At 45.8% G+C, this 25,661-nt stretch overlaps 3 protein-coding genes across 4 annotated transcripts in view; 1 reads left to right on the forward strand and 2 right to left on the reverse strand.

Annotated features, from left to right (window-relative positions):
• LOC103631737 (la-related protein 1B) overlaps nt 1-16,258 on the forward strand; it is a 35,317-nt gene extending 19,059 nt beyond the window's left edge. For both annotated transcript variants that reach the window (XM_008652955.3, XM_008652954.4), the window contains exons 5-6: nt 12,119-12,190; nt 15,530-16,258. In XM_008652955.3, the coding sequence (XP_008651177.1) occupies nt 12,119-12,190; nt 15,530-15,856 (399 nt within the window). In that variant the 3' untranslated portion in view covers nt 15,857-16,258. The remainder of the gene's footprint in view (nt 1-12,118; nt 12,191-15,529) is intronic.
• A 364-nt stretch (nt 16,259-16,622) lies between these two features.
• LOC103631738 (heavy metal-associated isoprenylated plant protein 27) lies at nt 16,623-17,700 on the reverse strand. The gene is made up of 2 exons (XM_008652956.4): nt 17,145-17,700; nt 16,623-17,058 (listed from the first exon to the last, which is right to left on the reverse strand). Exons 1-2 carry the CDS (start codon nt 17,302-17,304, stop codon nt 16,748-16,750), a joined length of 471 nt encoding a protein of 156 aa, XP_008651178.1. The 5' UTR covers nt 17,305-17,700; the 3' UTR covers nt 16,623-16,747.
• Nucleotides 17,701-18,632: 932 nt separating this feature from the next.
• LOC100193940 (high-affinity nickel-transport family protein) lies at nt 18,633-24,353 on the reverse strand. Its single transcript, NM_001399097.1, has 2 exons — nt 23,957-24,353; nt 18,633-19,625 (listed from the first exon to the last, which is right to left on the reverse strand). Exons 1-2 carry the CDS (start codon nt 24,206-24,208, stop codon nt 18,807-18,809), a joined length of 1,071 nt encoding a protein of 356 aa, NP_001386026.1. The 5' UTR covers nt 24,209-24,353; the 3' UTR covers nt 18,633-18,806.
• Between the last annotated feature and the right edge of the window lie 1,308 nt (nt 24,354-25,661).

Here is a 25,661-nt window from a genome sequence, read left to right on the forward strand (position 1 = left end):
TCCGGTGTGCCAGCATGGGCGATTCTGACTTCTGCGCGCGCAGAGGGCGCATTAAATGCGCGGCAGAGAGCCGTTGGCGCTGAGATGACCGTTGCTCCGGAGGCGCACCGGACAGTCCGGTGCACACCGGACAGTCCGGTGATTTTTAGCGGACAAGCCGATGGCGTTTCCCGAAGCTGGCGAGTTCCTGAGGCCGACCTCCCTTGGCGCACCGGACACTGTCCGGTGTACACCGGACAGTCCGGTGAATTATAGCCGAGTCGCCCTGGAAATTCCCGAAGGTGGCGAGTTTGAGTCTGAGTCCCCTGATGCACCGGACAGGTACTGTTCACTGTCCGGTGGCACACCGGACAGTCCGGTGCGCCAGACCAGGGGTGCCTTCGGTTGCCCCTTTGCTCCTTTATTGAATCCAAAACTTGGTCTTTTTATTGGCTGAGGGTGAACCTTTTACACCTGTATAATCTACACACTTTGGCAAACTAGTTAGTCCAATTATTTGTGTTGGGCAATTCAACCACCAAAATTATTTAGGAACTAGGGTGCTGTTTGGTTCAAAAAATGTAACGCAAATGGTAATGGTAATGGTTTCGGCTCGATTACTGGCGGTAACAAATTTGAATAAGCTGATATCAAATTTTAGTGTGGTATCTAATTACGGTTGGACTAAAACAAACATGATTTAACGTTATCCGTTACCCATTACGTTACAAATATGTGAACCAAACGGCACCTAGGTGTAAGCCTAATTCCCTTTCAATCTCCCCCTTTTTGGTGATTGATGCCAACACAAACCAAAGCAAATATAGAAGTGCATAATTGAACTAGTTTGCATAATGTAAGTGTAAAGGTTGCTTAGAATTTAGCCAATATAACTACTTACAAGATATGCATGGAATGTTTCTTTCTTATGTAACATTTTGGACCACGTTTGCACCACGAGTTTTGTTTTTGCAAATTGTTTTGTAAATCCTTTTCAAAGTTCTTTTGCAAATAGTCAAAGGTAAATGAATAAGAGTTTGTAAAGCATTTTCAAGATTTGAAATTTTCTTCCCCTGTTTCAAATGCTTTTCTTCTGACTTAACAAAACTCCCCCTAAAAGAGATCCACCTCTTAGTGTTCAAGAGGGTTTTGATATACCATTTTTGAAATACTACTTTCTCCCCCTTTTGAACACAATAGGATACCAATTGATAAATACTTTTGGAAAGCACTAAGTTTTTGAAATTGGTGGTGGTGCGGTCCTTTTGCTTTGGGCTCATTTCTCCCCCTTTTTGGCATGAATCGCCAAAAACGGAATCATTAGAGCCCATGAAGTAATTTCTTCCCCTTTGGTCATAAGTAAATGAGTTAAGATTATACCAAAGACGAAATCCGGTCCTTTTGCTTTGGGCTTTTACTTTCTCCCCCAAAGACAAGGTCCTTTTCTTGGAGCGATGGCGAAGGATGAGTTACGGAGTGGAAGCCTTTGTCTTCGCCGAATACTCCAATTCCCTTTCAATATACCTGTGACTTGGTTTGAAATAGACTTGAAAACACATTAGTCATAGCATATAAAAGAGATATGATTAAAGGTATTCAAATGAGCTATGTGTGCAAGCTAGCAAAAGAAATTTCTAGAATCAAGAATATTGAGCTCATGCCTAAGTCTGGTAAAAGATTGTTCATCAAGAGGCTTGGTAAAGATATCGGCTAATTGATCTTTAGTGTTAATGTAAGAAATCTCGATATCCCCCTTTTGTTGGTGATCCCTGAGAAAATGATACCGAATGGCTATGTGCTTAGTGCGGCTATGCTCGACGGGATTGTCGGCCATTTTGATTGCACTCTCATTATCACATAGCAAAGGGACTTTGGTTAATTTGTAACCGTAGTCCCGCAGGGTTTGCCTCATCCAAAGCAATTGCGCGCAACAATGACCTGCGGCAATGTACTCGACTTCGGCGGTGGAAAGAGCGACCGAATTTTGCTTCTTTGAAGCCCAAGACACCAAGGATCTTCCCAAGAACTGGCAAGTCCCCGATGTGCTCTTCCTATTGATTTTACACCCCGCCCAATCGGCATCCGAATAACCAATCAAATCAAACGTGGATCCCCGAGGGTACCAAAGCCCAAACTTAGGTGTGTAAGCCAAATATCTCAAGATTCGTTTTACGGCCGTAAGGTGGGATTCCTTAGGGTCGGATTGGAATCTTGCACACATGCAAACGGAAAGCATAATGTCCGGTCGAGATGCACATAAATAAAGCAATGAACCAATCATCGACCGGTATACCTTTTGATCCACGGACTTACCTCCCGTGTCGAGGTCGAGATGCCCATTAGTTCCCATGGGTGTCTTGATGGGTTTGGCATCCTTCATCCCAAACTTGGTTAGAATGTCTTGAGTGTACTTTGTTTGGCTAATGAAGGTGCCCTCTTGGAGTTGCTTGACTTGGAATCCTAGAAAATACTTCAACTCCCCCATCATAGACATCTCGAATTTCTGTGTCATGATCCTACTAAACTCTTCACATGTAGATTCGTTAGTAGACCCAAATATAATATCATCAACATAAATTTGGCATACGAACAAATCATTTTCAAGTGTTTTGGTAAAGAGCGTAGGATCGGCCTTTCCGACTTTGAATCCATTTGCAATAAGAAAATCTCTAAGGCATTCATACCATGCTCTTGGGGCTTGCTTGAGCCCATAAAGCGCCTTAGAGAGCCTATAGACATGGTTAGGATACTCACTGTCTTCAAAGCCGGGAGGTTGCTCAACATAGACCTCTTCCTTGATTGGACCATTGAGGAAGGCACTTTTCACGTCCATTTGATAAAGCTTAAAGCCATGGTAAGTAGCATAGGCCAATAATATGCGAATTGACTCAAGCCTAGCTACGGGTGCATAGGTTTCACCGAAATCCAAACCTTCGACTTGTGAATATCCTTTGGCCACGAGTCGAGCTTTGTTTCTTGTCACCACATCATGCTCATCTTGCTTGTTGCGGAAGACTCATTTGGTTCCTACAACATTTTGGTTAGGACGTGGAACTAAATGCCATACCTCGTTCCTTGTGAAATTGTTGAGCTCCTCTTGCATCGCCACCACCCAATCCGAATCTTGAAGTGCTTCCTCTACCCTGTGTGGCTCAATAGAGGAAACAAAAGAGTAATGTTCACAAAAATGAGCAACACGAGATCTAGTGGTTACCCCCTTATGAATATCGCCGAGGATGGTGTCGACGGGGTGATCTCGTTGGATTGCTTGATGGACTCTTGGGTGTGGCGGTCTTGGTTCTTCCTCATCCTCCATTTCTTGATCATTTGCATCTCCCCCTTGATCATTGCCATCATCTTGAGGTGGCTCATCTTCTTGATTTTGCCCTTCATCATCGTGAGCCTCATCCTCATTTTGAGTTGGTGGAGATGCTTGCATTGAGGAGGATGGTTGATCTTGTGCATTTGGAGGCTCTTCGGATTCCCTAGGACACACATCCCCAATGGACATGTTCCTTAGCGCTATGCATGGAGCCTGTTCTTCACCTATCTCATCAAGATCAACTTGCTCTACTTGAGAGCCGTTAGTTTCATCAACCACAACGTCACATGAGACTTCAACTAGTCCAGTGGACTTGTTAAAGACTCTATATGCCCTTGTGTTTGAGTCATAACCAAGTAAAAAACCTTCTACAGTTTTAGGAGCAAATTTAGATTTTCTACCTCTTTTAACAAGAATAAAGCATTTGCTACCAAAAACTCTAAAGTATGAAATGTTGGGCTTTTTACCGGTTAGGAGTTCATAGGATGTCTTCTTGAGGATTCGGTGAAGATATAACCGATTGATGGCGTAGCAGGCGGTGTTGACCGCTTCGGCCCAAAACCGGTCCGGTGTCTTGTACTCATCAAGCATGGTTCTTGCCATGTCCAAAAGAGTTCGATTCTTCCTCTCCACTACACCATTTTGTTGAGGTGTGTAGGGAGAAGAGAACTCATGCTTGATGCCCTCCTCCTCAAGGAAGCCTTCAATTTGAGAGTTCTTGAACTCCGTTCCGTTGTCGCTTCTTATTTTCTTGATCCTTAAGCCGAACTCATTTTGAGCCCGTCTCAAGAATCCCTTTAAGGTCTCTTGGGTTTGAGATTTTTCCTGTAAAAAGAATACCCAAGTGAAGCGAGAATAATCATCCACTATTACAAGACAATACTTACTCCCGCCGATGCTTATGTAAGCAATCGGGCCGAATAGATCCATGTGGAGTAGCTCAAGCGGCCTGTCGGTCGTCATGATGTTCTTGTGCGGATGATGGACTCCAACTTGCTTCCCTGCCTGACATGCGCTACAAATCCTGTCTTTCTCAAAATGAACATTCGTTAATCCTAAAATGTGTTCTCCCTTTAGAAGCTTGTGAAGATTCTTCATCCCAACATGGGCTAGTCGGCGGTGCCAGAGCCAACCCATGTTAGTCTTAGCAATTAAGCATGTGTCGAGTTCAGCTCTATCAAAGTCTACTAAGTATAGCTGACCCTCTAACACACCCTTAAATGCTATTGAGTCATCACTTCTTCTAAAGACAGTGACACCTACATCAGTAAAAAGACAGTTGTAGCCCATTTGACATAATTGGGAAACAGAAAGCAAGTTGTAATCTAAAGAATCTACAAGAAAAACATTGGAAATAGAATGGTCAGGAGATATAGCAATTTTACCCAATCCTTTGACCAAACCTTGATTTCCATCCCCGAATGTGATAGCTCGTTGGGGATCTTGGTTTTTCTCATATGAGGAGAACATCCTTTTCTCCCCTGTCATGTGGTTTGTGCACCCGCTGTCGAGTATCCAACTTGAGCCCCCGGATGCATAAACCTACAAAACAATTTTAGTTCTTGACTTTAGGTACCCAAATGGTTTTGGGTCCTTTAGCATTAGACACAAGAACTTTGGGTACCCAAACACAAGTCCTTGACCCCTTGTGCTTGCCCCCAACATATTTGGCAACTACTTTGCCGGATTTGTTAGTCAACACATAAGAAGCATCAATTGTTTTAAATGAAATAGCATGATCATTTGATGCATTAGGAGTTTTCTTTCTAGGCAACTTGGCACGGGTTGGTTGCCTAGAGCTAGATGTCTCACCCCTATACATAAAAGCATGGTTAGGGCCAGAGTGAGACTTCCTAGAGTGAATTTTCCTAATTTTGCTCTCGGGATAACCGGCAGGGTACAAAATGTAACCCTCGTTATCCTGAGGCATGAGAGCCTTGCCCTTAACAAAGTTAGACAAATTTTTAGGAGGGGCATTAAGTTTGATATTGTCTCCCCTTTGTAAGCCAATGCCATCCTTGATGCCAGGGCGTCTCCCATTATAGAGTATACTTCTAGCAAATTTAAATTTTTCATTTTCTAAGTTATGCTCGGCAATTTTAGCATCTAATTTTGCTATGTGATCATTTTGTTGTTTAATTAACGACATGTGATCATGAATAGCATTAACATCAATATCTCTACATCTAGCACAAATAGTGACATGCTCAATGGTAGATGTAGAGGGTTTGCAAGAATCAAGTTCCACAATCTTAGCATGAAGAATATCATTTTTATCTTTAAGATTGGAAATTGTAACTTTGCAAACATCAAAATCTTTAGCCTTAGCAATTAAATTTTCATTCTCTAATCTAAGGCTAGCAAGAGATACATTCAATTCATCAATCTTAGCAAGCAAATCAACATTATCATCTCTAAGATTGGGAATTGAAACATTACAAACATGTGAATCAACCTTAGCATTTAAGATAGCATTTTCATTTCTAAGGTTGTCAATCATCTCACGACAAGTGCTTAGCTCACTAGATAATTTTTCACATTTCTCAATTTCAAGAGCATAAGCCTTTTTAACCTTAACATGTTTTTTGTTTTCTTTAATTAGACAATCCTCTTGGGAATCCAAAAGGTCATCCTTTTCATGAATAGCACTAACCAATTCATTCAATTTTTCCTTTTGAGCTATGTTAAGGTTGGCAAAAAGGGAACGCAAATTATCTTCCTCATCACTAGCATTGTCATCACTAGAGGATTCATATTTAGTGGAGGATTTAGATTTAACCTTCTTTTTGCCGTCCTTTGCCATGAGGCACTTGTGGCCGACGTTGGGGAAGAGGAGTCCCTTGGTGACGGCGATGTTGGCGGCGTCCTCGTCGTCGGAGGAGTCGCTTGAGCTCTCGTCGGAATCCCATTCCCGACAAACATGGGCATCGCCGCCCTTCTTCTTGTAGTACCTCTTCTTCTCCTTTCTTCTCCCCTTCTTGTCGTCACCTCGGTCACTGTCACTAGATATAGGACATTTAGCAATAAAATGACCGGGCTTACCACACTTGTAGCAAACCTTCTTGGAGCGGGACTTGTAGTCCTTCCCCCTCCTTTGCTTGAGGATTTGGCGGAAGCTCTTGTTGACGAGCGCCATTTCCTCATTGTCGAGCTTGGAGGCGTCTATTGGTTGTCGACTTGGTGTAGCCTCCTCCTTCTTCTCCTCCGTTGCCTTGAATGCAACGGGTTGAGCTTCGGATGTGGTGGCATCATCAAGCTCGTTGATCTTCCTCGAGCCTTCGATCATGCACTCAAAACTTACAAAATTCCCGATAACTTCCTCGGGGGTCATTTTAGTATATCTAGGATTACCACGAATTAATTGAACTTGAGTAGGGTTAAGGAAAATAAGTGATCTTAGAATAACCTTAACCACCTCGTGGTCATCCCACTTTACGCTCCCGAGGTTGCGTGCTTGGTTCACCAAGGTCTTGAGCCGATTGTACATGTGTTGTGGCTCCTCCCCTTTGCGAAGCCGGAACCGACCGAGCTCCCCCTCAATCGTTTCCCGCTTGGTGATCTTGGTGAGCTCATCACCTTCATGCGCGGTTTTGAGTAAATCCCAAATCTCCTTTGCGTTCTTCAACCCTTGAACTTTGTTATACTCCTCTCTACTCAAAGAGGCTAGGAGTATTGTTGTTGCTTGAGAGTTGAAGTGCTCGATTTGGGCCACCTCATCCTCATCATAGTTCTCATCCCCTACGGATGGTACCTGCGCACCAAACTCAACAACATCCCATATGCTTTTGTGGAGCGAGGTTAGATGAAATCGCATTAAATCGCTCCACCTAGCGTAATCTTCACCATCAAAAGTTGGTGGTTTGCCTAATGGGACGGAAAGTAAAGGTGTATGTTTGGAAATGCGAGGGTAGCGTAGGGGGATCTTACTATACTTCTTGCGCTCTTGGCGCTTAGAAGTGACGGAGGGCGCATCGGAGTCGGAGGTAAAAGTTGATGAAGTGTCGGTCTCGTAGTAGACCACCTTCCTCATCCTCTTATGCTTGTCGCCTTTCCGATGCGGCTTGTGGGAAGAAGATTTTTCCTTCTTCTCTTGGTGGTGAGAAGAGGAAGCCTTTTTCTCCTTCCGTTTGGAGGAGTCCTTCTTCTCCTTCCTCTTGGTGCGGGACTCTTCCGATGAAGTGCTCCCATGGCTTGTAGTGGGCTTTTCGCCGGTCTCCATCCCCTTCTTGGCGTGATCTCCCGACATCACTTCGAGCGGTTAGGCTCTAATGAAGCACCGAGCTCTGATACCAATTGATAGTCGCCTAGAGGGGGGGTGAATAGGGCGAAACTGAAATTTACAAATATAAACACAACTACAAGCCGGGTTAGCGTTAGAAATATAAATGAGTCCGAGAGAGAGGGCGCAAAACAAATCCCAAGCGAATAGGCAAGTGAGACACGGAGATTTGTTTTACCGAGGTTCGGTTCTTGCAAACCTACTCCCCGTTGAGGAGACCACAAAGGCCGGGTCTCTTTCAACCCTTCCCTCTCTCAAACGGTCCCACGGACCGAGTGAGCTTCTCTTCTCAAATCAAAGCCGGGAACAAAACTTCCCCGCAAGGGCCACCACACAATTGGTGCCTCTTGCCTTGATTACAATGGAGTTGTGATCTCAAGAACAAGTGAGAAAGAAAAGAAGCAATCCAAGCGCAAGAGCTCAAATGAACACGACAAATCACTCTCACTAGTCACTAGGGCTTTGTGTGGAATTGGAGAGGATTTGATCTCTTTAGTGTGTCTAGAATTGAATGCTAGAGCTCTTGTAGTAGTTGAGAAGTGGAAAACTTGGATGCAATGAATGGTGGGGTGGTTGGGGTATTTATAGCCCCAATCACCAAATGTGGCCGTTGGTGGAGCTGTCTGTTCGATGGCGCACCGGACAGTCCGGTGCCCCCTGCCACGTCATCACTGCCGTTGGATTCTGACCGTTGGAGCTTCTGACTTGTGGGCCCGCCTGGGTGTCCGGTGCACACCGGACAGGTACTGTTTGATGTCCGGTGTGCCAGCATGGGCGATTCTGACTTCTGCGCGCGCAGAGGGCGCATTAAATGCGCGGCAGAGAGCCGTTGGCGCTGAGATGACCGTTGCTCCGGAGGCGCACCGGACAGTCCGGTGCACACCGGACAGTCCGGTGATTTTTAGCGGACAAGCCGATGGCGTTTCCCGAAGCTGGCGAGTTCCTGAGGCCGACCTCCCTTGGCGCACCGGACACTGTCCGGTGTACACCGGACAGTCCGGTGAATTATAGCCGAGTCGCCCTGGAAATTCCCGAAGGTGGCGAGTTTGAGTCTGAGTCCCCTGATGCACCGGACAGGTACTGTTCACTGTCCGGTGGCACACCGGACAGTCCGGTGCGCCAGACCAGGGGTGCCTTCGGTTGCCCCTTTGCTCCTTTATTGAATCCAAAACTTGGTCTTTTTATTGGCTGAGGGTGAACCTTTTACACCTGTATAATCTACACACTTTGGCAAACTAGTTAGTCCAATTATTTGTGTTGGGCAATTCAACCACCAAAATTATTTAGGAACTAGGTGTAAGCCTAATTCCCTTTCAGTAGTACTGCCGCAGAGTCTCCTTTTCCAGCTGCTTGCAGAGTGAGAGTTCGGCCAAGGCGTCGGTGTCTGGGCGGTACCCTTGGAAGTTGAGCAGGAATTTGTCCCGGAGGCTTCTCCAGGAGTCGATGGACAGCGGTGGCAACCGGGTGAACCAGGTGAGAGCCGGGCCCTCGAGGGCGATGATGAAAGACTTGGCCATCGTGGCGTCGTCCCCTCCGGAAGATGCAACGGCGACCTGATAACTCATGATGTACTGTGCTGGGTCAGTGCTGCCGTTGTACTTGGGATAGGTCCCTGCCCGGAAGTTGGCAGGCCAGGGTGTCACTTGCAGGTGTGGCGCCAGGGGACTTCGCTCGTCGAGGTAGTTGACCCCTTGGAATGGCGCGGCGTGTTGGATGGCGTGGTCGCGCTGGGGGAAGTGCAGGTCTTCGACTTGTGCGCGCTGTTGCAGGGGTGGCCCGTGTTGCAGGCCGAAGTGGCCTTCGCGCTACATTAACGCGATCTCTTGCTCGAGCTCCTGGGCCTTCTGCTCTTCGTCTCGTATCATTTGCCGCACCTTGGCTTGTGCAGAGACACGTTGGCGCTTGGCCTCAAGTATCTCCTTTTGCTTCTGGAGATTGCGGTTCTTGATGCGCAGGGCGCGCAGCTGTAGCTGTTCTTCTGCTGAGACACCGATGACTTCGCCGTCCTCGGTGAAGTCCGTGCCCTCTGGTGGAGCGAAGCCTAGGGGAGGTTGCGGCTGCCCTTCAGGGCCGCAGGTGCGGAGAGCGTCGTCTTCGCAGGTGCAGAGAACGTCGTCTTCAGTAGCCTCCTGGTGGGTGGAGTGGGTGAGGGCGAGGGCCTTGCCCTTTTTTGCGGCCAGCAGTGCTGCCTTCGCAGCCTCGTCAGCCTTCGAGCTAGCTTTCTTGGGTGCCATCGCGGGTGGTTGTTTCGTAGCACGAACGGTGGGTGCCAAATGTTGGAACTTGCTCACTGGTGCAAGTTGATCCAACGGGGGGGGGGGGTGTAGCAACGTAAACAGGGTTTTCGCACGAGATGGCAATAGCTCTGTTAATCTAGCCTCTCAAGGGCACTATGCGGGGGTATTTATAGGTATCGGAGTGCCCAGCGTCGTGTGTTAAGGACGCATGTGCCCTCAGACACCTAGGTTATTCCCGGAATATTCCCATAAAGCGGGGTTACAGACCGTAATTACAGGGAGACCTTTACAAATTAGGCCCGTAACGCACAACGGCCACGCAGGGCCTGTTAGGCTGTTACAATGGGCCGGACTACACGTGGGCCTCCATTCTGGACGGGGTCGCAAGATGAGACGACCTCGTCACAGGTCTTCGTCCGGTGGCGTATGAGGCGAAGGGTAAGTCTGCCCGTTGTCTTGTCTCCGTTGGTGCAGCGAGGACGGCGAAGGCCTCGAGCGAAGGGTGGCGTCTTCGCCTTCGCCCCAACAAGCAGGATAGCGACATGTATGCAAAACAGGAGGGGGGCTTTTTATTTTTGACACTTCGCAGTGGCATTACTAGTGAGAGAGCTGTTGGCCAGGTTATCTGATCACATTGACTTGAGTTGTGGGTCACTTGAAACAGGGGCAGTAGCTCCCAGGCACATTTTTGTCAAGGTTCATAGCAAGTTGAGTCCATCACTCCTAACAGCAGCGGGTACCTCCAAATTTTAGTGTATTCAGCTACACATTTGTACAGGCTGTCTAATGATGCATTTAATTACTTATACCTTATTGCTGTTATAGCTTTGTATGAACCAAAACCAATACACAAACCTATTTCTTTTTCTTAGTTTGAGCTGCTACAGTTTTTTTTTTTGGCATAGACCAAGTTCTCTGCCCATCTGCACATTCTAGCTTCAGTGGACAAGGGTGAACTCTTGAATTGTTAAGTAATATTCTATGTCTATGGTGTAATATGTTATTTTTCTCTTTCTAAGTTGTATGGTTCATTTAAAATGTTACAATATGTGCTGCATTAGTTGGGTATGCACACAGGCTTAATGTATTTTCTTTTTGGATGCTCCTGTCCTAGCTTTGGCTGAGTTTTGTATCACTAATATTCTGCTAGTTATGAAAAACTCACTGAGTAGGCTGGTGCTACGTATTTAATGAATGATGGTTTTGTTGTAACAAACTTAGCTGGGCTCACTTCAGAAGTTAGTGTGGCAAAGTAAGTTGTATTGTCATAAGTGCAAAGTAATATGGTTAGATGTTCCTTTGGGACTGTTTGGCTGTAGATATTGGAGATGTTATAATTGAATTAGATGCAATACCAAATCTGCCTAGTATTGGAAATGGCTTGCTATACAAATATGTTGTTTGGATGTAACTGGAATTGCAATTTCAGCCAATACAAAGGGTCTAGGCTCTGAATTGTGAGAGACAACTTCTAGTTATTGTCCAATACTGAGGAATTGAGCTTTAATTCCAACTCTAAATTCATTAGACAACCAAACAACAGAATTCTAGAATTCTGGTTCTAATTCTCAATTTTAGACTTCAATATCTACATCCAACCAGAGTGTTAGTTTTCGAAGGCCAGGCACTATGTATATTCGTCTTATGGGTAGCATGCGGTTCCTTCAGCTTGATTTCATGCGCCACAGAGACTGGCAGTAAACTGGTAAATAAGGGGGTGACTGCTCACAGTTGAGGGTTTGTCTTTAGGGTTTTGAACTTTTGATCATATGCTTCTGGGATGTCCATCTCTTCCTTGTTCGCTGTAAATGCCCTAGTAGGAAGTTGTCAGGTATTTTTACTCTGGGATTAACTGAAAACTTCTTTGGTTTTTGAACCAGAACAGATTGTATTTTTTTCTTGAATGTACAGTAGGGATCCATAATACATATTATTTAATTAAAGAATAGAGTTCTTATCCCCCCCCCCCCAAACACACACACAACACCATGAAACTTATAACATATTGGGATAATAGAGTACATAAGGTTTAGAGAAGGCGTATGCCTCTGTTTGTCTTTTTTGCTGTGTGTAAATATTTACAGCAGACATAATAATGCATTTAATAATACAAATGGTTTTGTACACTGAAGTACTGAAACCATTAATATATGGAAGTGGATATTATTAATTGAATATGGTGTCTTTGTGGAGTATAACAGTCGAATCAAATAACCTTTCTGAGAATATTCAGATAGATGTTTTGTACTTCTGTTCTTTTATTTGTTAAATAGATGGTTTCACTCATTTACTTTTTTACAGGTCCAGAAGATTACTAACAATATTCAGTTTATCTTGGAAACAGTCATGCTATCTAACGTTGTGGAAGTGCAGGTAGTATTTTCTTTACGTTATTATTGTTATATGATTTCAATTAAAATTTCTTTTAGCAACAAATTTATAGGTTAATTACTATGATTTCATAACATTGAACATTAAATATAGAAAAGTTGTGCTCACGACCATTTTCACTACCATATCTGTTAGCATGAGGTTTACCAGTTATTTATCATTATTAATTCAGGAAAGCGTAGTTTATTAAGCAAACAAGATGTAGTTATTGATTAAAGCATGCCATAGACTTAGAGCTTATTTGTCTAACATGATATCTATAAACCAGCAGAGTCTATATCGTTTGCTTGGTTGCTGAAGGCATCTTCTTTTCCTAGTATGACCATGGAAAAATTTAGTATAAATTGATTCAACAAGGATCTACTGATCTATCATGTTTCTGTTGTTTCTTGAGGACATGTTTGGAAGCAAGGAGATTGGAGGGGATTGATGGGGCTAAAATCCCCTTGCTATTTAATAAAATTTTAGTCCTTCCAATCCCCTTCTCCCAAACAAGCCCTAAGTGACTTAAAAAAACTCGACCTGCGGAGGTAAGACCGCCCCTACAGCATTATATTAAGAAAAGACCTTCTTATGCAGGTAGGGGTGATAATGGGCTCTAAATTTTACACTATAAAATTTAAGGATCGAATTGGGCTCTATTACTATTCATTAACTAAAATTATTTAAGTACCTTAACTTATTATGAAGAAACATTTGGATCGTGATCCCTTACCACTCTTACATGTAGGTCGAGAAAACCCCCGAACCTCTGCCCCCACCATACACAACGGCACCGTAGCCCATGTGAGAACGACCGCGATCGGGTTCGGGCCTTAGACTTGTGCTTTGGCGTGGGATAAACGAGGAGATTTTTTAACCACAGACTGAAATTCACTCCCACGGAGAGTCGAATCTAGGACTTGAGGAGGTCTACTAAGACCACCTAACCAACTCAGAGGCCCCTTTGCCCTAAATAACTTTTTTTCAAACGACGCAGGAGAGCTGCGTGTCATTTCATTAAGAAAGAAAGAAAGTAGCAATACAACAAGAGGGGAGGAAAATCCCCTCACATCAACCCACACTACCCACACTTACATAACGCCTGACATAACACAACCAGGACCTAGCAGCGCCATCTAAGAGGCAGCAGTACACCTGAAGAGCAGCTCTTGCAGCTTAGAGGCTCCTGCCGAACACCACAAAAAACCCTCTTCAGCTACACGACCTAGGACCGTTTGCATCCGAGGCCGAGCCCCCTCAAAGTACAGGCATTCCTATGCTTCCAGACTTCCCACGTGACGAGGATGACTAGAGAATTGAAGCCTTTGCAGAGCTCTTTGGGGATGGCTGCAGAAGCCCTGCACCACCAGGGACCAAACCTGCTAGAAGAGGTAGCCCTTGGAATCATATCCAGCCTAAGCATCCTCAGGACCGAATTTTTTGTATTTTAGTCCTTTCCTTGAAAAATATTTACGTTCATAACTTTGGATGACTTAATCTCATTTTTGGACCTTTTGCTCGGCGCCATAGGCTGTGGCGCCGAGATGCGTGCTCCGCTAGCGAGAGAGACTGACATGTCGTTGACATGTCGTTGACGTGGCCGAGCTCGGCGCCATGAAGTATGGCGCCGATCTCCTATATGTGTGCGAGCGAGTCGTTCAGTGGAGTGGGCTGCTCTGCTTGGCGCGAAGCCATGAGTTGGTTTCCGTGCAAAAGCCACAGCCCCCGATGCATGCATTCGCTGGTTCCCGCGCAAAAGCCAAAGCCGTGCGCTGCTTGTGCTTCCGAATAAATTGAAGACGGCAGATGGCCTAGCTATTAGCTAGCTCGTACGTGTGTTAAAATAGCTTTTAACATTAGTTAGATCCATGCATAGTACCTTTTCGCTCTCAATAAACTAATAAAAAACAAATACTGATTAGTACGTACTAGTTTATCGTCCCGGCGTACACATATATAATAGCATTAACGTCAACGTTTGGATGGGGCAGGTCAAAAAGGCTAGCTGGAGAGCAGCGCAGCACAACACTCATTCCGCGGTGGGAGACAGGAGCTCGGCGCCATGAATCATGGCGCCGAGCTCGTCCATGTCAGCCTCTCTCGCCAGCGGAGCACGCATCTCGGCGCCAAGATCTGTGGCGCCGAGCAAAGGGTCCAAAAATAAGATTAAGTCATTCAAAGGTCTAAACGTGAATATTTTTCAAAGAAAGGACTAAAATACAAAAAAATCGGTCCTCAGGACGGATTCCCACACTTCTCTAGTGAGGACACAGGAGGAGAGGATATGGTGGATGGTCTCCTCCTGGTCACAGGAATGGCAGACTCTTTGGTGGGGCAGACCATGTTTAGCCAAACGATCTGAGGTCCAACAACAGTTGTTAATGGCTAGCCAAACGAAGAACTTACAATTAGAGGGTGCCCAACTTTTCCAGACTCGCTTCCAATGGGTGAACTTAATGGCTACCCTAAGTAACTTTAAATTCTTTAAGTTATATGTAAATCTTCTGAATACTTTTAAATAACTTGTTTTCCAATCAATATACTAGACCATGGGACCAGCATCGAAAAATCTCACCACTTAAGTTCTTTTTCGGTTAGAGGTGGATGAATAGGTGGGGATTTAATCCCCTCCAATCCCCCTCATTCTACTCCTAACCGAACAAGCCCTAAGTGGTTGTGTGTTTATCCAGTGTCCAGTATAGTCATTGAAAGATAAGTTGTTTTCAAACATTTGAAAGATAGGAAGTCTCTTGATTAATTCGTGTGGTTGAAAGGCTTTCTGGGTGGAAGTCTTGCCATCAATTACTATTCTCGTTAGTTGATCCACTATAGGCCTATTTTTTTATTAGAAAAAGGGAGTGCCAAAATGGGAAAAGTGAGCCTTGCATTTGCATTTATAATTAGCAACTTATTGCTAGTGACTTAGGCCTCGTTTCAATCTCACGGGATAAACTTTAGCTTCCCGCTAAACTTTAGCTATATAAATTGAAGTGCTAAAGTTTAGCTTCAATTACCATCATTAGCTCTCCTGTTTAGATTACAAATGGCTAAAAGTAGCTAAAAAAAGCTGCTAAAGTTTATCTCGCGAGATTGAAATAGGGCCTTAGGGGTTGTTTGTTTGAGATTATAATCTACTCAGATTATATAATCTGAGCAATAAAGTTAGCTTTAACAAAGTGCATTTTTTGTTCACCTGATGCTCCACTCGATAACACATATTAGATAATTTTATGTATTCTTTTTTTTTTGCGTTGTAATACATTAATGCATAACCTAAATTAGAACCTACTGTATTACATTCGACCCTTCTCACTTAAAGGTATGTTCATGCTTAAACAGGGCGACAAGCTACGAAGGCGTGGTGCATGGGAGAATTGGCTGCTTCCAAAACAAAATTATTCTGCTGGGAGTTCTTCTGGTTCGTTGCCCCCTGTGACATCTAACATTGATTCTCTGACGTCTCAGTTTCGATTTGTTGGACTCGAGGGGGCAACATACCATGCTACCATGCCAGTAATGCATGGTGAAGCTCTCTTGACAAGATCAGCAACTTCAGTTAGTTTAGGTTATCATGCATCAACCATGGGTGGGCTACCGAGCAACGGGAGTGAACCACTTTTGGGGCCGAAGTCTGCAAGAAATTTACTCAGGAGCGATACCTTTTGAGGCTATATATTTCAAGATGAAGAAGTATAACGGCAGGCCGAGTTTTCACAGTGACGGCCTGCACACTATCTCGTGTGAGGTGAAGATCAGTTGGTCAAAAAAAAAACAAAAAAAAAGAGGAAAAGCATAATATACCAAAAAAATAGAGATAGGTATACACAGAACTGAAAAAAAACAAAAAAAGGCAAAATACAAAAATAAAAATAAAATAAAAAAGCAAGAGGCAACTTTTGTGCTGGTACTCATGCCCTTTGTGTTATGTGGTCTTAGTGGGTTTGTTTTCGAATGTTAGCAGTTTGATGGTTCTATTGTGTAAACCGGAGTTATTGAAGTGTCTTGGTATCATTCGGAGACTGCTGAGTGGATGAAGTTATATAAGTACAAGACATTATTATTAATTCTGCTGCTGCTCCCTGCTGATTTGTGTGATGGCGATTTAACCTGCATTCCTTGTTTTGGAGGCTATATCTTTAGTATATCATAGCAGCGGTAAGCAGCTTCACCGTGGGAGTTGTGATGAAACCTCGTGTTTTTAGTGGTTCTTGGTCGTGTTTTATAGCTGCTATCAGAAACCATCCGGTTGTGTGCAGGCCGTTGGAACGGAACATATTAGTGATGGGGGTCTCATAAGGGCGATACAAACCATTGCATATTTAATTTGTCTTTCTGTTTCCCTTTTGCACTCATATATATAGGGTGTGGGGTTGGAGCTTTAGAAAATGGTGGAGCTGAAATTGTGAACTTTTGGAAGACATTTAAATAAGTTGTTTTGCTTCTTATTTAGAGGATGTTTGGGACTGATTCAGGTTCCACGCTCGAGATAAGGTAGTAGTAATTTACATTTGCACAAAATTGTACAGCGGCTATGAGAGCACGAGTATATTATTGTTTTCACATGACGGCGCAGGAGCTGGGGTTGTCGTCGCTGAACGCGGTGGTGTACCTCTCCTCCATGGAGCTGGCCCTGACGAGCGGCGCGGCGTCGGGGTCGTCGAGCACGTTGCGGACGTACCCGGGCGGCGCCTTCTTGTCGTAGGCGCCCGGGGCGTAGGGGTGCGGCACCACCTCGTACGGCACGTAGGGCCACGGCTTGGCCTCCTTCCCGGCCCGCCGCCGCAGCCGCTCCACCACCTCCGGCGCCTCCACGTGCCCGGACACCGACACCTTGTTCTGCTTCTGGTCCACCTCCACGCTGCTCACGCCTGCACTGCACGCGCGGTTATTATTTATTTAGTAGTCGCTCGGCTCGGCTCGGCTCGAATGCTCGGCCGGCGGACGGAGAACGCACCTTTCATGTCCTCCAATGCCTTCTTGACCCTGCGCTCGCAACCCTCGCAGTCCATCCGCACCAGCAGCTCCACCGTCTGGAATTCCTTGCGCTTCCTCTTGCGGAGGACTCTGGCCGGCAGGAGGCAGAGCTCGGCGATGAGGTCGTCGACGCGAAGCATTCCGTTCCTGATCGATCGTGCTGCCGACGTGCCGTGTCTGGTGGATCCGACGTGTGCCGCCTGCGCTTGGCCGACGAGGTCTCTCTCTGGTGAGATCGCGGTGGATCCGACGTACCACCCTGCTGATGTCTGACAGTCTGATGCGTGCGGCCGGTGTTATATATAACGATGGATCGGACAGCTTGAGATGCTTCCCGCGCTTTCGGAGTCGAGGCCGCCTGCAGCGTTTTCATTATTGCTGTCACGTCCAACAGTCACAAGTCAAGAGGTTCAGCATCTGCTGTTTATTTCAGCGCCGCCAGCTTCTACCGTCACTCTTGTTTTTTTTTTCATTTCACGTCTTTTTCAGCCCGCTTGGAACACGAGACAATTCCGTGTTTTGGCATTTTTTATATAAATTTGAACTGATTTTAGTGAAGTTTCTGTAGATAAAGTTCATGTGCTATGAATGGAACTGCTTTCGACGATCCAGTGGCCGCAGGGCCCTCTGGATCGCTCTAAACTCTTCCAGAGACCACACCCGACGTGATTAGTTTTTGCATTCCGTTCCTGATCGACCGTGCTGCCGACGTGCCGTGTCTGGTGGAGCCGACGTGTGCCGCCTGCCCTTGGCCGACGAGGTCTCTCTCTCTGGTGAGATCGCGGTGGATCCGACGTACCACCTGCTGATGTCTGACAGTCTGATGGCTGATGCGTGCGGCCGGTGTTATATATAACGACGGATCGGACAGCTTGAGATGCTTCCCGCGCTTTCGGAGTCGAGGCCGCCTGCCAGCGTTTTCATTCTTGCTGTCACGTCCAACAGTCACAAGTCCGAATCATACCAAGAGGTTCAGCATCTGCTGTTTATTTCAGCGCCGCCAGCTTCTACCGTCACTCTTGTTGTTGTTGTTTTTTTTTTCATTTCACGTCTTTTTCGGCCCGCTTGGAACACGAGACAATTCCGTGTTTTTGTATTTTTTTATATAAATTTGAACTGATTTTAGTGAAGTTTCTGTAGAGAAAGTTCCTGTGCTATGAATGGAATTGCTTTCGACGATCCAGTGGCTGCAGGGCCCTCTGGATCGCTCTAAACTCTTCCAGAGACCACACCCGACGTGATTAGTAATAATACAGTATATCCTGGCCCAAATGGGAATTGGGGACCTGGTCAGTTGCCAATAGCCGCGCGCGTGTGTTCGCGAATCTTCTGCGCTTTAGGCTAGGATTTCTGTCCTGTCGGGATTGTCTGATTATTGTTGTCAGTGGTGACTTCCATCTGAAAAGCAGATGCTACAGAACTGTAGGGCTTAGCAAACAGCTAAATAGAGAATTAAAAAGCAAATGATACAGAGCAGAAAATCAGTGTAAAGTAAGCAGGTGACAGGTCTAGTTGCAGCAGTAGTCTCACAAACAATAACCATCTATGATAATGATAATATCAAACTAATTGCCAGCGATGCTCTTACAGAAAAACAATACCGCGCCGATCGAGTAAAACACACGTACCGTAGCTGCTAGCATCAGTACAGGCTGAACCCAAAGAACTGCCCAACCAGGAGGGCTACACCCATGGCTATAGCTACGAGCGAGGCAGCCCAGGTCAGTTTCTCTGTTATCCTAGGAACCTTCTCTTTCAGGGCCTCGCTACAGGAGCCCACAAAGGCAGTGTAGCTCCCCATCGAGAACACGGTGCCGACCAGGAACATGCCGAGGAAGGCCGCGCCGGCGAAGCGCGACGGGAGAGCCAGCGCTGGCAGGACCATCAGCAGGGCGTCCGGCTGGAGCCCATGGACGATCCCCGTGGCGAACGTTGCGAAACCGACTTTCTTCTTCCGGGGAGCTGAAGCGGGCTGCAGAGGCTCGTTGCTGCTCATGCTGCTGGTGTCCACGCCCTCCAGCACCAGCGAGGACTCTTGGACCTCCGAAGCTTCCCGGACACCCATGGCTCCTATGATCAGAAGGGTCAGGCCTACAACTCTTGTTCCCCATGCACGGAACACCTCGATGTGCAACCGGTCCTTGAGTAGCAAGAAGAGCAGGCCGAAAATGACTTGCCCTGCATCATGGCCACAGCCCCAAAGGGCGCCAACCAGTCCGCTCTCAAGTCTGGATCTCCCAATTGACAGTGGCGCCAGGGCAACCAGATGGTCTGGCCCAGACAAGGTATGTAAGCACCCAGCTAAAAAACCAGCCCAGCCACTGCTTAGTATCTCTGTCGTGAAGAGACCTCCTCCTCCACCAGTTTTGGCAACTGGTTGCATCGATGCATAGGCAGGAAGGCTCGAGTGCAGGGAACTAGTAACAACTGTCATCAATAGGAAAAGGGCAGCAGTGCAAGCCTGTATGTAATACAGAAAGTAGACATCAGAACAGGACGGAAAGAAATATCATCAAGAAATTTCAAAACTAATGACCAATGGCATTAGCTGGCAGATGACAAGATCCTATCGCGCGAGCAGAGCATAGAAATCACAAATCAAGCAAAACATACCAAATTCGGAAATGATTTGATCAGATTTAACTTCATAGAATACGCCTTGACAAAAGCATACAATGATACCTGCGATGTGTTCTTATAAAATATGAACCTGTGACTAGCATCAGTTTTATACATGGATGTGTTATACTTACATACTCAAACTGCTCTCCAATTTAATACACAAGTTATTACGAGCATATATGTTTATGTGCATTGAGCTTTTTAAAGAAAATTCAGTTCCCAATGCACCTACCAAGAGGTCCTCAGCACCAAAACAAATGTCAGTACCACAATTTATCTTCAGTTAAAAAAATTCATCCAGTCAGTTTAAAATAATGGAGGCAATATCCAGAGTAGGCAAATGATATATGTGAACAAGAAAGCTAACATGAGTATCCAAGATATATTGAGTCTGTACATATATTGAAATTGAAATCACCTTGAGTAAAAGAAGACATCCTATCCTATTATTTGAAACAGGAAATGGTGTAACAAAACCAACTGAACAGCAAAGGCGTTCAATTATCAGCGGCTTATCAAGATGCATTGTCATAAACATTCAACACCAAAATATATCATCTCAACTTAAAACTGCTCGGTTTCACATCAACATTCGAACTCACGGAATTACAGGACTAATACCCATATGACCACAAGCACTTGAGAGTCCTTGCAAGGTATCTGCGCTTCATTTGTCAATAAAACCATAAAACAAACTTTGTCCAGACATCTCAGAACAAACTCAGTGCTGGCAGTTCAATAGATAAAGTATTATAATTTCCAAATGGAACAGTACTGCATCAAAGAAGCGCTACTGTCCCTATCCAAAACTACAGGTCTATCTGGTGTCTAACTTGAGGTGTATTTCTAGAACAATACAAAGTTACATTTTGTTTCAATATACTGTGTGCATCTTGCATTAGTCACAAGGGTACATGGCATGTGAACAAAGAATAGGTATGTGTCAGCACTCTGGATGTTCACCATCTGACAAGAACACCGACCCAAGAAGGGAATAGGTATGTGAGCTGGTTGCAGTCTGTTGAGCAGAGGATGTGATCGGTTAATCGGAGAGTTTTGTCAGTTAGCGTTGGATCGTTTTTGTAAAGGTCATTATGAGTTGGTTATCCAACAGCTGTTTCAGATTTGTCAGACCAGGTCCATCCAGGATTACATTGACAAGTTTGTGGATCTCGTTGATAGTTGATAGCTTATGGCCGTAATATCGTTCCTCATTTTTATGCAATCTGTTTGTAGATGTTCCTTCGCAATGATATCCGAAGTGACGTGCATCTCCAACGTTCCATTTCCTTCGATAGTACTGGTGTTCTCGTTCTATTGTAGGAAGAGCTCCTGGATCCGACGCAGCAGCATGAACCTAAGAAGCCAGATGCCTTCAACTTCAGTAAGCCATCAAGCTGGGGTTCGCTGCCTCTCCACCTCCACCGCGTGACAAGACAGTGGTTTAAGGGCCTAGCACGGAGGAGTGTCGTGGCCGTGGGGTCAAAGACAAGCTCTCGACTCTGCACGTGTATCGCAAGGCCCGTAGACCCTGCATCCCTTGCGGCGAGAGGTGGTTCTGACTACTGTTGCCCAGAGTCGATCCAACTTCATGGTTACAGTAGCTGTGGGATTTGCACCATTCTGAGGAGCCAGAAAATTCCAGTGATTGCTTGGAGGATTCAGTGGCCATCCTGGTGGAAACAATGGCGATTGTTTTTTTTTCTCGAACGCGTGGGAGAACTGCACGTCATTATATTAAGAGAGGAAAAAGGTCTAAGAGGACCAAAGTACAATGCCCAAAGGGCAAGCCAAAACACTAGACCAAATTGGAACCCAGCCTAGACCCTACTAATAACAGCAGGAAGACCAATACTTGCTAACTGCTTAGCCCCAGCCCTATCCCAGCAACTTAACTCATTCAGAAGCAAACTTTTAACAGAGATCAAGGAAGGGTTTACTCCATCGAAGACAGCTTTGTTTCAAATAAGCCATAAGCACCACGACCCCAAAATTATAAGGCTATTAAAGCCTTTCCTCCTGCTCTTATGCACCTCCTTAAGCACCTTTCTCCACCATTCAGCAAAAGATATTTCATCAGCAGCTGGGGTGAGATCCCCTAGACTCAAGGGAAATAGGATATCATGCCAAAATTGTCTGGCAAAACTGCAAGTGCACAGGAGATGCTGAACTATTTCTTGCTCTTGGTCACATAGAACACAAACAATAGGGTACTGCAGTCCTTTCCTTCTAAGTCTATCAGCAGCCCAACACTTATTTCTTATTGCCAACCGGAGGAAAAACTTGCATTTTTGGGGAGCCCAAGTTTTCCACAAACGTTTCTATGGCTCAAATGAAATGGAACTCATGAAAAAAGCCTTGTAGCAAGACTTCGAGGAGAACTGCCAAGAAGAGTGCATCCATACATGCTTGTCAACATCTTGAGAAAGCAGAACCCCTCCCAAAGTATCCCATAACAACAAGTATTGCTGTAACCCTCTCAAACAATGTCTCTGGTCAGTTATCTTCTCGGGCTATTATGTTGATTGCGCTCGTTCAGGGTAATACAGTGAAGATTCTGATTGATTCAGGGAGCTCTCACTCATTCCTCAGTAAGGATTTGACTGCTAAGCTACCGGGTGGCACAACTTTCAGTCCACCAATTCTGGTGAAGGTCACCAACGGCAGTTCAGTGGCTTGTTCTGTTGAATTTCTTCAGTTACCTTGGGAAGTTCAGGATTATTGCTTTGTCTTTGATTTCAAGGTGCTGCCATTGCCTTTGAACGGCATTATTGTGGGCATGGATTGGCTATCTTTGCATAGTCCTATGCAAGTGGATTGGAACCACAAGTGGCTGCGGATTGCTTATGGGCAAACACATCTCTGTTGCAGCGCGAGTTACCTGAATTGCCAGTTGGTTCAGTTGTTCAGGTGGCTGTGGTACTGTCAGAACGTACTGTTGGTGAACCGGCGCCACTGCATCAGGCCGTTTCAGCTGTTTTGGCCGAGTTTCAGACTGTGTTTGAGCCGCCTTCAGGGTACCCTCCTGCTCCCCATTGCGACCATGCCATTCTGCTCCTTCCAGGGCCTATCTGGTGAACATCAAGCCTTACCAGTACCCACCAGCTGTCAAGGATGAGATTGAGCATCAAGTTACTGAGATGCTTCTCTCGGGGATCATTCAGCCAAGTTACAACCTGTTTTCTTCCTCGGTGCTTAGCGCGAAGGAGGATGGTTCATTTCAGTTCTGTGTGGACTTCCACCACCTCAATGCTATGACAACCAAGGCTAAATATCCATTGAAGAGCTGCTCGATGAGTTAACCCATGCTTCCTATTTTTTCTGTTTGGAATTAATAACTGGTTACCATCAGATTCAGCTGTTGCTAGGTGGGGAGTTTAAGACCACGTTTCAGACCCACTATGAATTTTGGGCCATGGCTTTTGGTTTGACGGTTGCCTGACTACGTTTCAAAAGGCGATGAACACTACGTTGGCGCCGCTGCTGCGGACATGTGTCTTAGTTTACTTTAATGATGTCCTTATCTACAGCCGCTCCTTGGAGGAACATCTGGTCCATCTCCATCAAGTGTTGGATTTGTTGCGCCGTGATCGTTGGCAAGTAAAAACCCTCTTCTTGTGGAAGGGGTATTCAGAAACTTGTATTCAGTCCACTTGTTTGCAACAGAATCGTCTAGAATCCAGCCTTGTCCTTGCTACCTATCCCCAATTCTGATTCCAACTGCTACCGAGTTCTAACAGTATGGCATGCTATTCCCTAGTCTCGTCTAATAACATTCAGTTGTCCCTTTATATCAGGGGTTACAGTTACAGCAGCCGAATTACATCATTTTCACTTTAGAAATGGTGAAGTTCAGTCTTGTGCCAAGCAAACTACTTGAACACTTCCGTATAGCCTATTCAGACGCTAGCAAGCTAATGCTGGCAGCCAGGCATGCGCGGCACTCGGCATGCTCCTTGTCCCTGATCCCGAAAAGTAGCATGGCAGACATGAATTGCCTACACAACACAGTCAACTGAACTACGCCAACATCCAGCCATGCGCCAGCACTTACGTATCTCGGAACATGGCAGTACCCTATCTTATTAGATAAGAACCTAAATATTTGCACTCGTAGACGTGGAGACAAAAAAAAGGGGGGGTGGGGGGGAAGTAAAAAAATCCTATCACCTTTGGGAGCAGACTCCCGAGAAGCTCCCACGGGCTGCCGACGGCAGCCGGTGGCGGCGGCTGGCTCCGCGCCTCCTCCGGTGCGGCGGAGAGAGCCTCGTGGCGCAGCGGCGACGCCAGCGCGATCGCGCCGGGCCGGCAGCGCAGCCGCGGCCATGCCGCGGCCGCGGGGAGCCGAGAGGGGAGGGAAAGGGGTCCCCGGATCCGGGTTTGGGTCGGGGAGGCGGCGGGCGTGGAGATGAGCCGTTCCATGGGAGACGACGGACGAGAAGATTAGGGAGGGAGGGAGAGTCCGGGAGACTAGGGAGAATGGTATGGAATGGATTGCGAGCGCAGCCGCTCCTCCTCCCCCTCCCTGTTGGACTCGGCGACCGAGGGCGAGGAGCGGAAACTCAACAACGGACTACGGAGCCCCGACGCGGTTGGTTGGATAGATGGGCTTTGGCTTCACGCGGCACGGCGACTGCGCCTGCGCCCGCTTTGAGTGCGGTGGTTGGTTGGGGGTGGGGGCTGGCTCTGGCTGCTGCAGCCTGCACTGGTGGTGGTGGCGGTGCGGCGCGCACGTTGCTGTTTCACCGACCTTATTTATCGTGGCGAACTGTTCTACCACGAGCACGAGGGGCGGACGTCGATGTGATTCCGTTCCGCCGGAACGACTTCTGGCGGTCTGGCGGTCTGGCGGCCTGCCTTTCGTACGGATGCGCTGTGTATTGGGTTCCGGAAGTGTAACGCAACAACTTAAAGGCCTCGGTCGGTTGTGTCCTTGATTTCTAACCGAATTGTTTCTCCTTAAAAAAACTCATCTTCAGTGATCGATAGATATAGATTGTCCTCCTTAAAAAAACTCATCTTCAGTCAAGTGGAGGTTTATATTAAGTATTTATACATATATGAGCAAAAACCCAAGGGGTCTATCTCTAATATATAAAGCATGTTTCTGCAATCATTGTGCTTTCAAACATTTAAACGGTAAAAAGGTAAAATTATGTATAAATAGGAATTTGAACGTCGTTGATTTCAAAATCATATTAACACCAATCTAGCAGGTGTATATCCATCTACGTGTTTTATACTCTATACTTATAAATAGAAATCTTAAGCAAATTTCAACCGCTTTGGCGACGCATGTCCACCGCTTTGGCGCATGCAAGCGCGCTGGTGGCTCAGATGCGCTGTGTATTGGGTTCCGGAAGTGTAACGCAACAACTTAAGTTTGCTTCTGCTATTAAAGTTTGTCATGCCAAAAATTAGCAAGCATTTTAAGATGAATACAGATACTTGCAAAAAAAATAAACGTGGCAAGCTAAACATAAGAGGTAAAGCCACAAGAAAAATTTAGTAGCAAACCGAACGGTAGCTGAAACCATAGCTTGCTCACTTTTCAGCCACCAACCAAATCAGGACCAATAAAGTTTTGTGCACAAAGAAATTAGCTGCACAAAACTGGTTACGTATCCCAATATTTAGTTTTAAAAAATAGAGATAGATAGAGAGAGAGAATTTTTTTCTCTCGTATGTGTAGCTTAGAGAGAGATGGGGACGAAACACACGTGAATATGTAATTTTGCCACTGAGTGAGAGCTCAATCAGCACAGGATAAGGATCGTGCTAGAAGAGCTGGGCTAGGTATTTAATTAAGATGACGAATACTATAGCTGAGATGATACGGAAGATCGTCTGGGACGCCTAGCTAGTCAAAGCCAAG

Source organism: Zea mays, chromosome 1, assembly GCF_902167145.1.
Source record: "Zea mays cultivar B73 chromosome 1, Zm-B73-REFERENCE-NAM-5.0, whole genome shotgun sequence".
Lineage (NCBI taxonomy): Eukaryota > Viridiplantae > Streptophyta > Magnoliopsida > Poales > Poaceae > Zea > Zea mays.

What these genes read in the sequence shown, in the direction of transcription:
- LOC103631738 (XM_008652956.4), bottom strand. Translation starts at nt 17,304, where the DNA reads ATGCTTCGCGTCGACGACCTCATCGCCGAGCTCTGCCTCCTGCCGGCC. An exon ending in GGCATTGGAGGACATGAAAG is followed by an intron (nt 17,059 to 17,144) that starts GTGCGTTCTCCG and finishes CGTGCAGTGCAG; the next exon opens with GCGTGAGCAGCGTGGAGGTG.
- LOC100193940 (NM_001399097.1), bottom strand. Translation starts at nt 24,208, where the DNA reads ATGGAACGGCTCATCTCCACGCCCGCCGCCTCCCCGACCCAAACCCGG. An exon ending in TCGGGAGTCTGCTCCCAAAG is followed by an intron (nt 19,626 to 23,956) that starts GTGATAGGATTT and finishes TATTACATACAG; the next exon opens with GCTTGCACTGCTGCCCTTTT.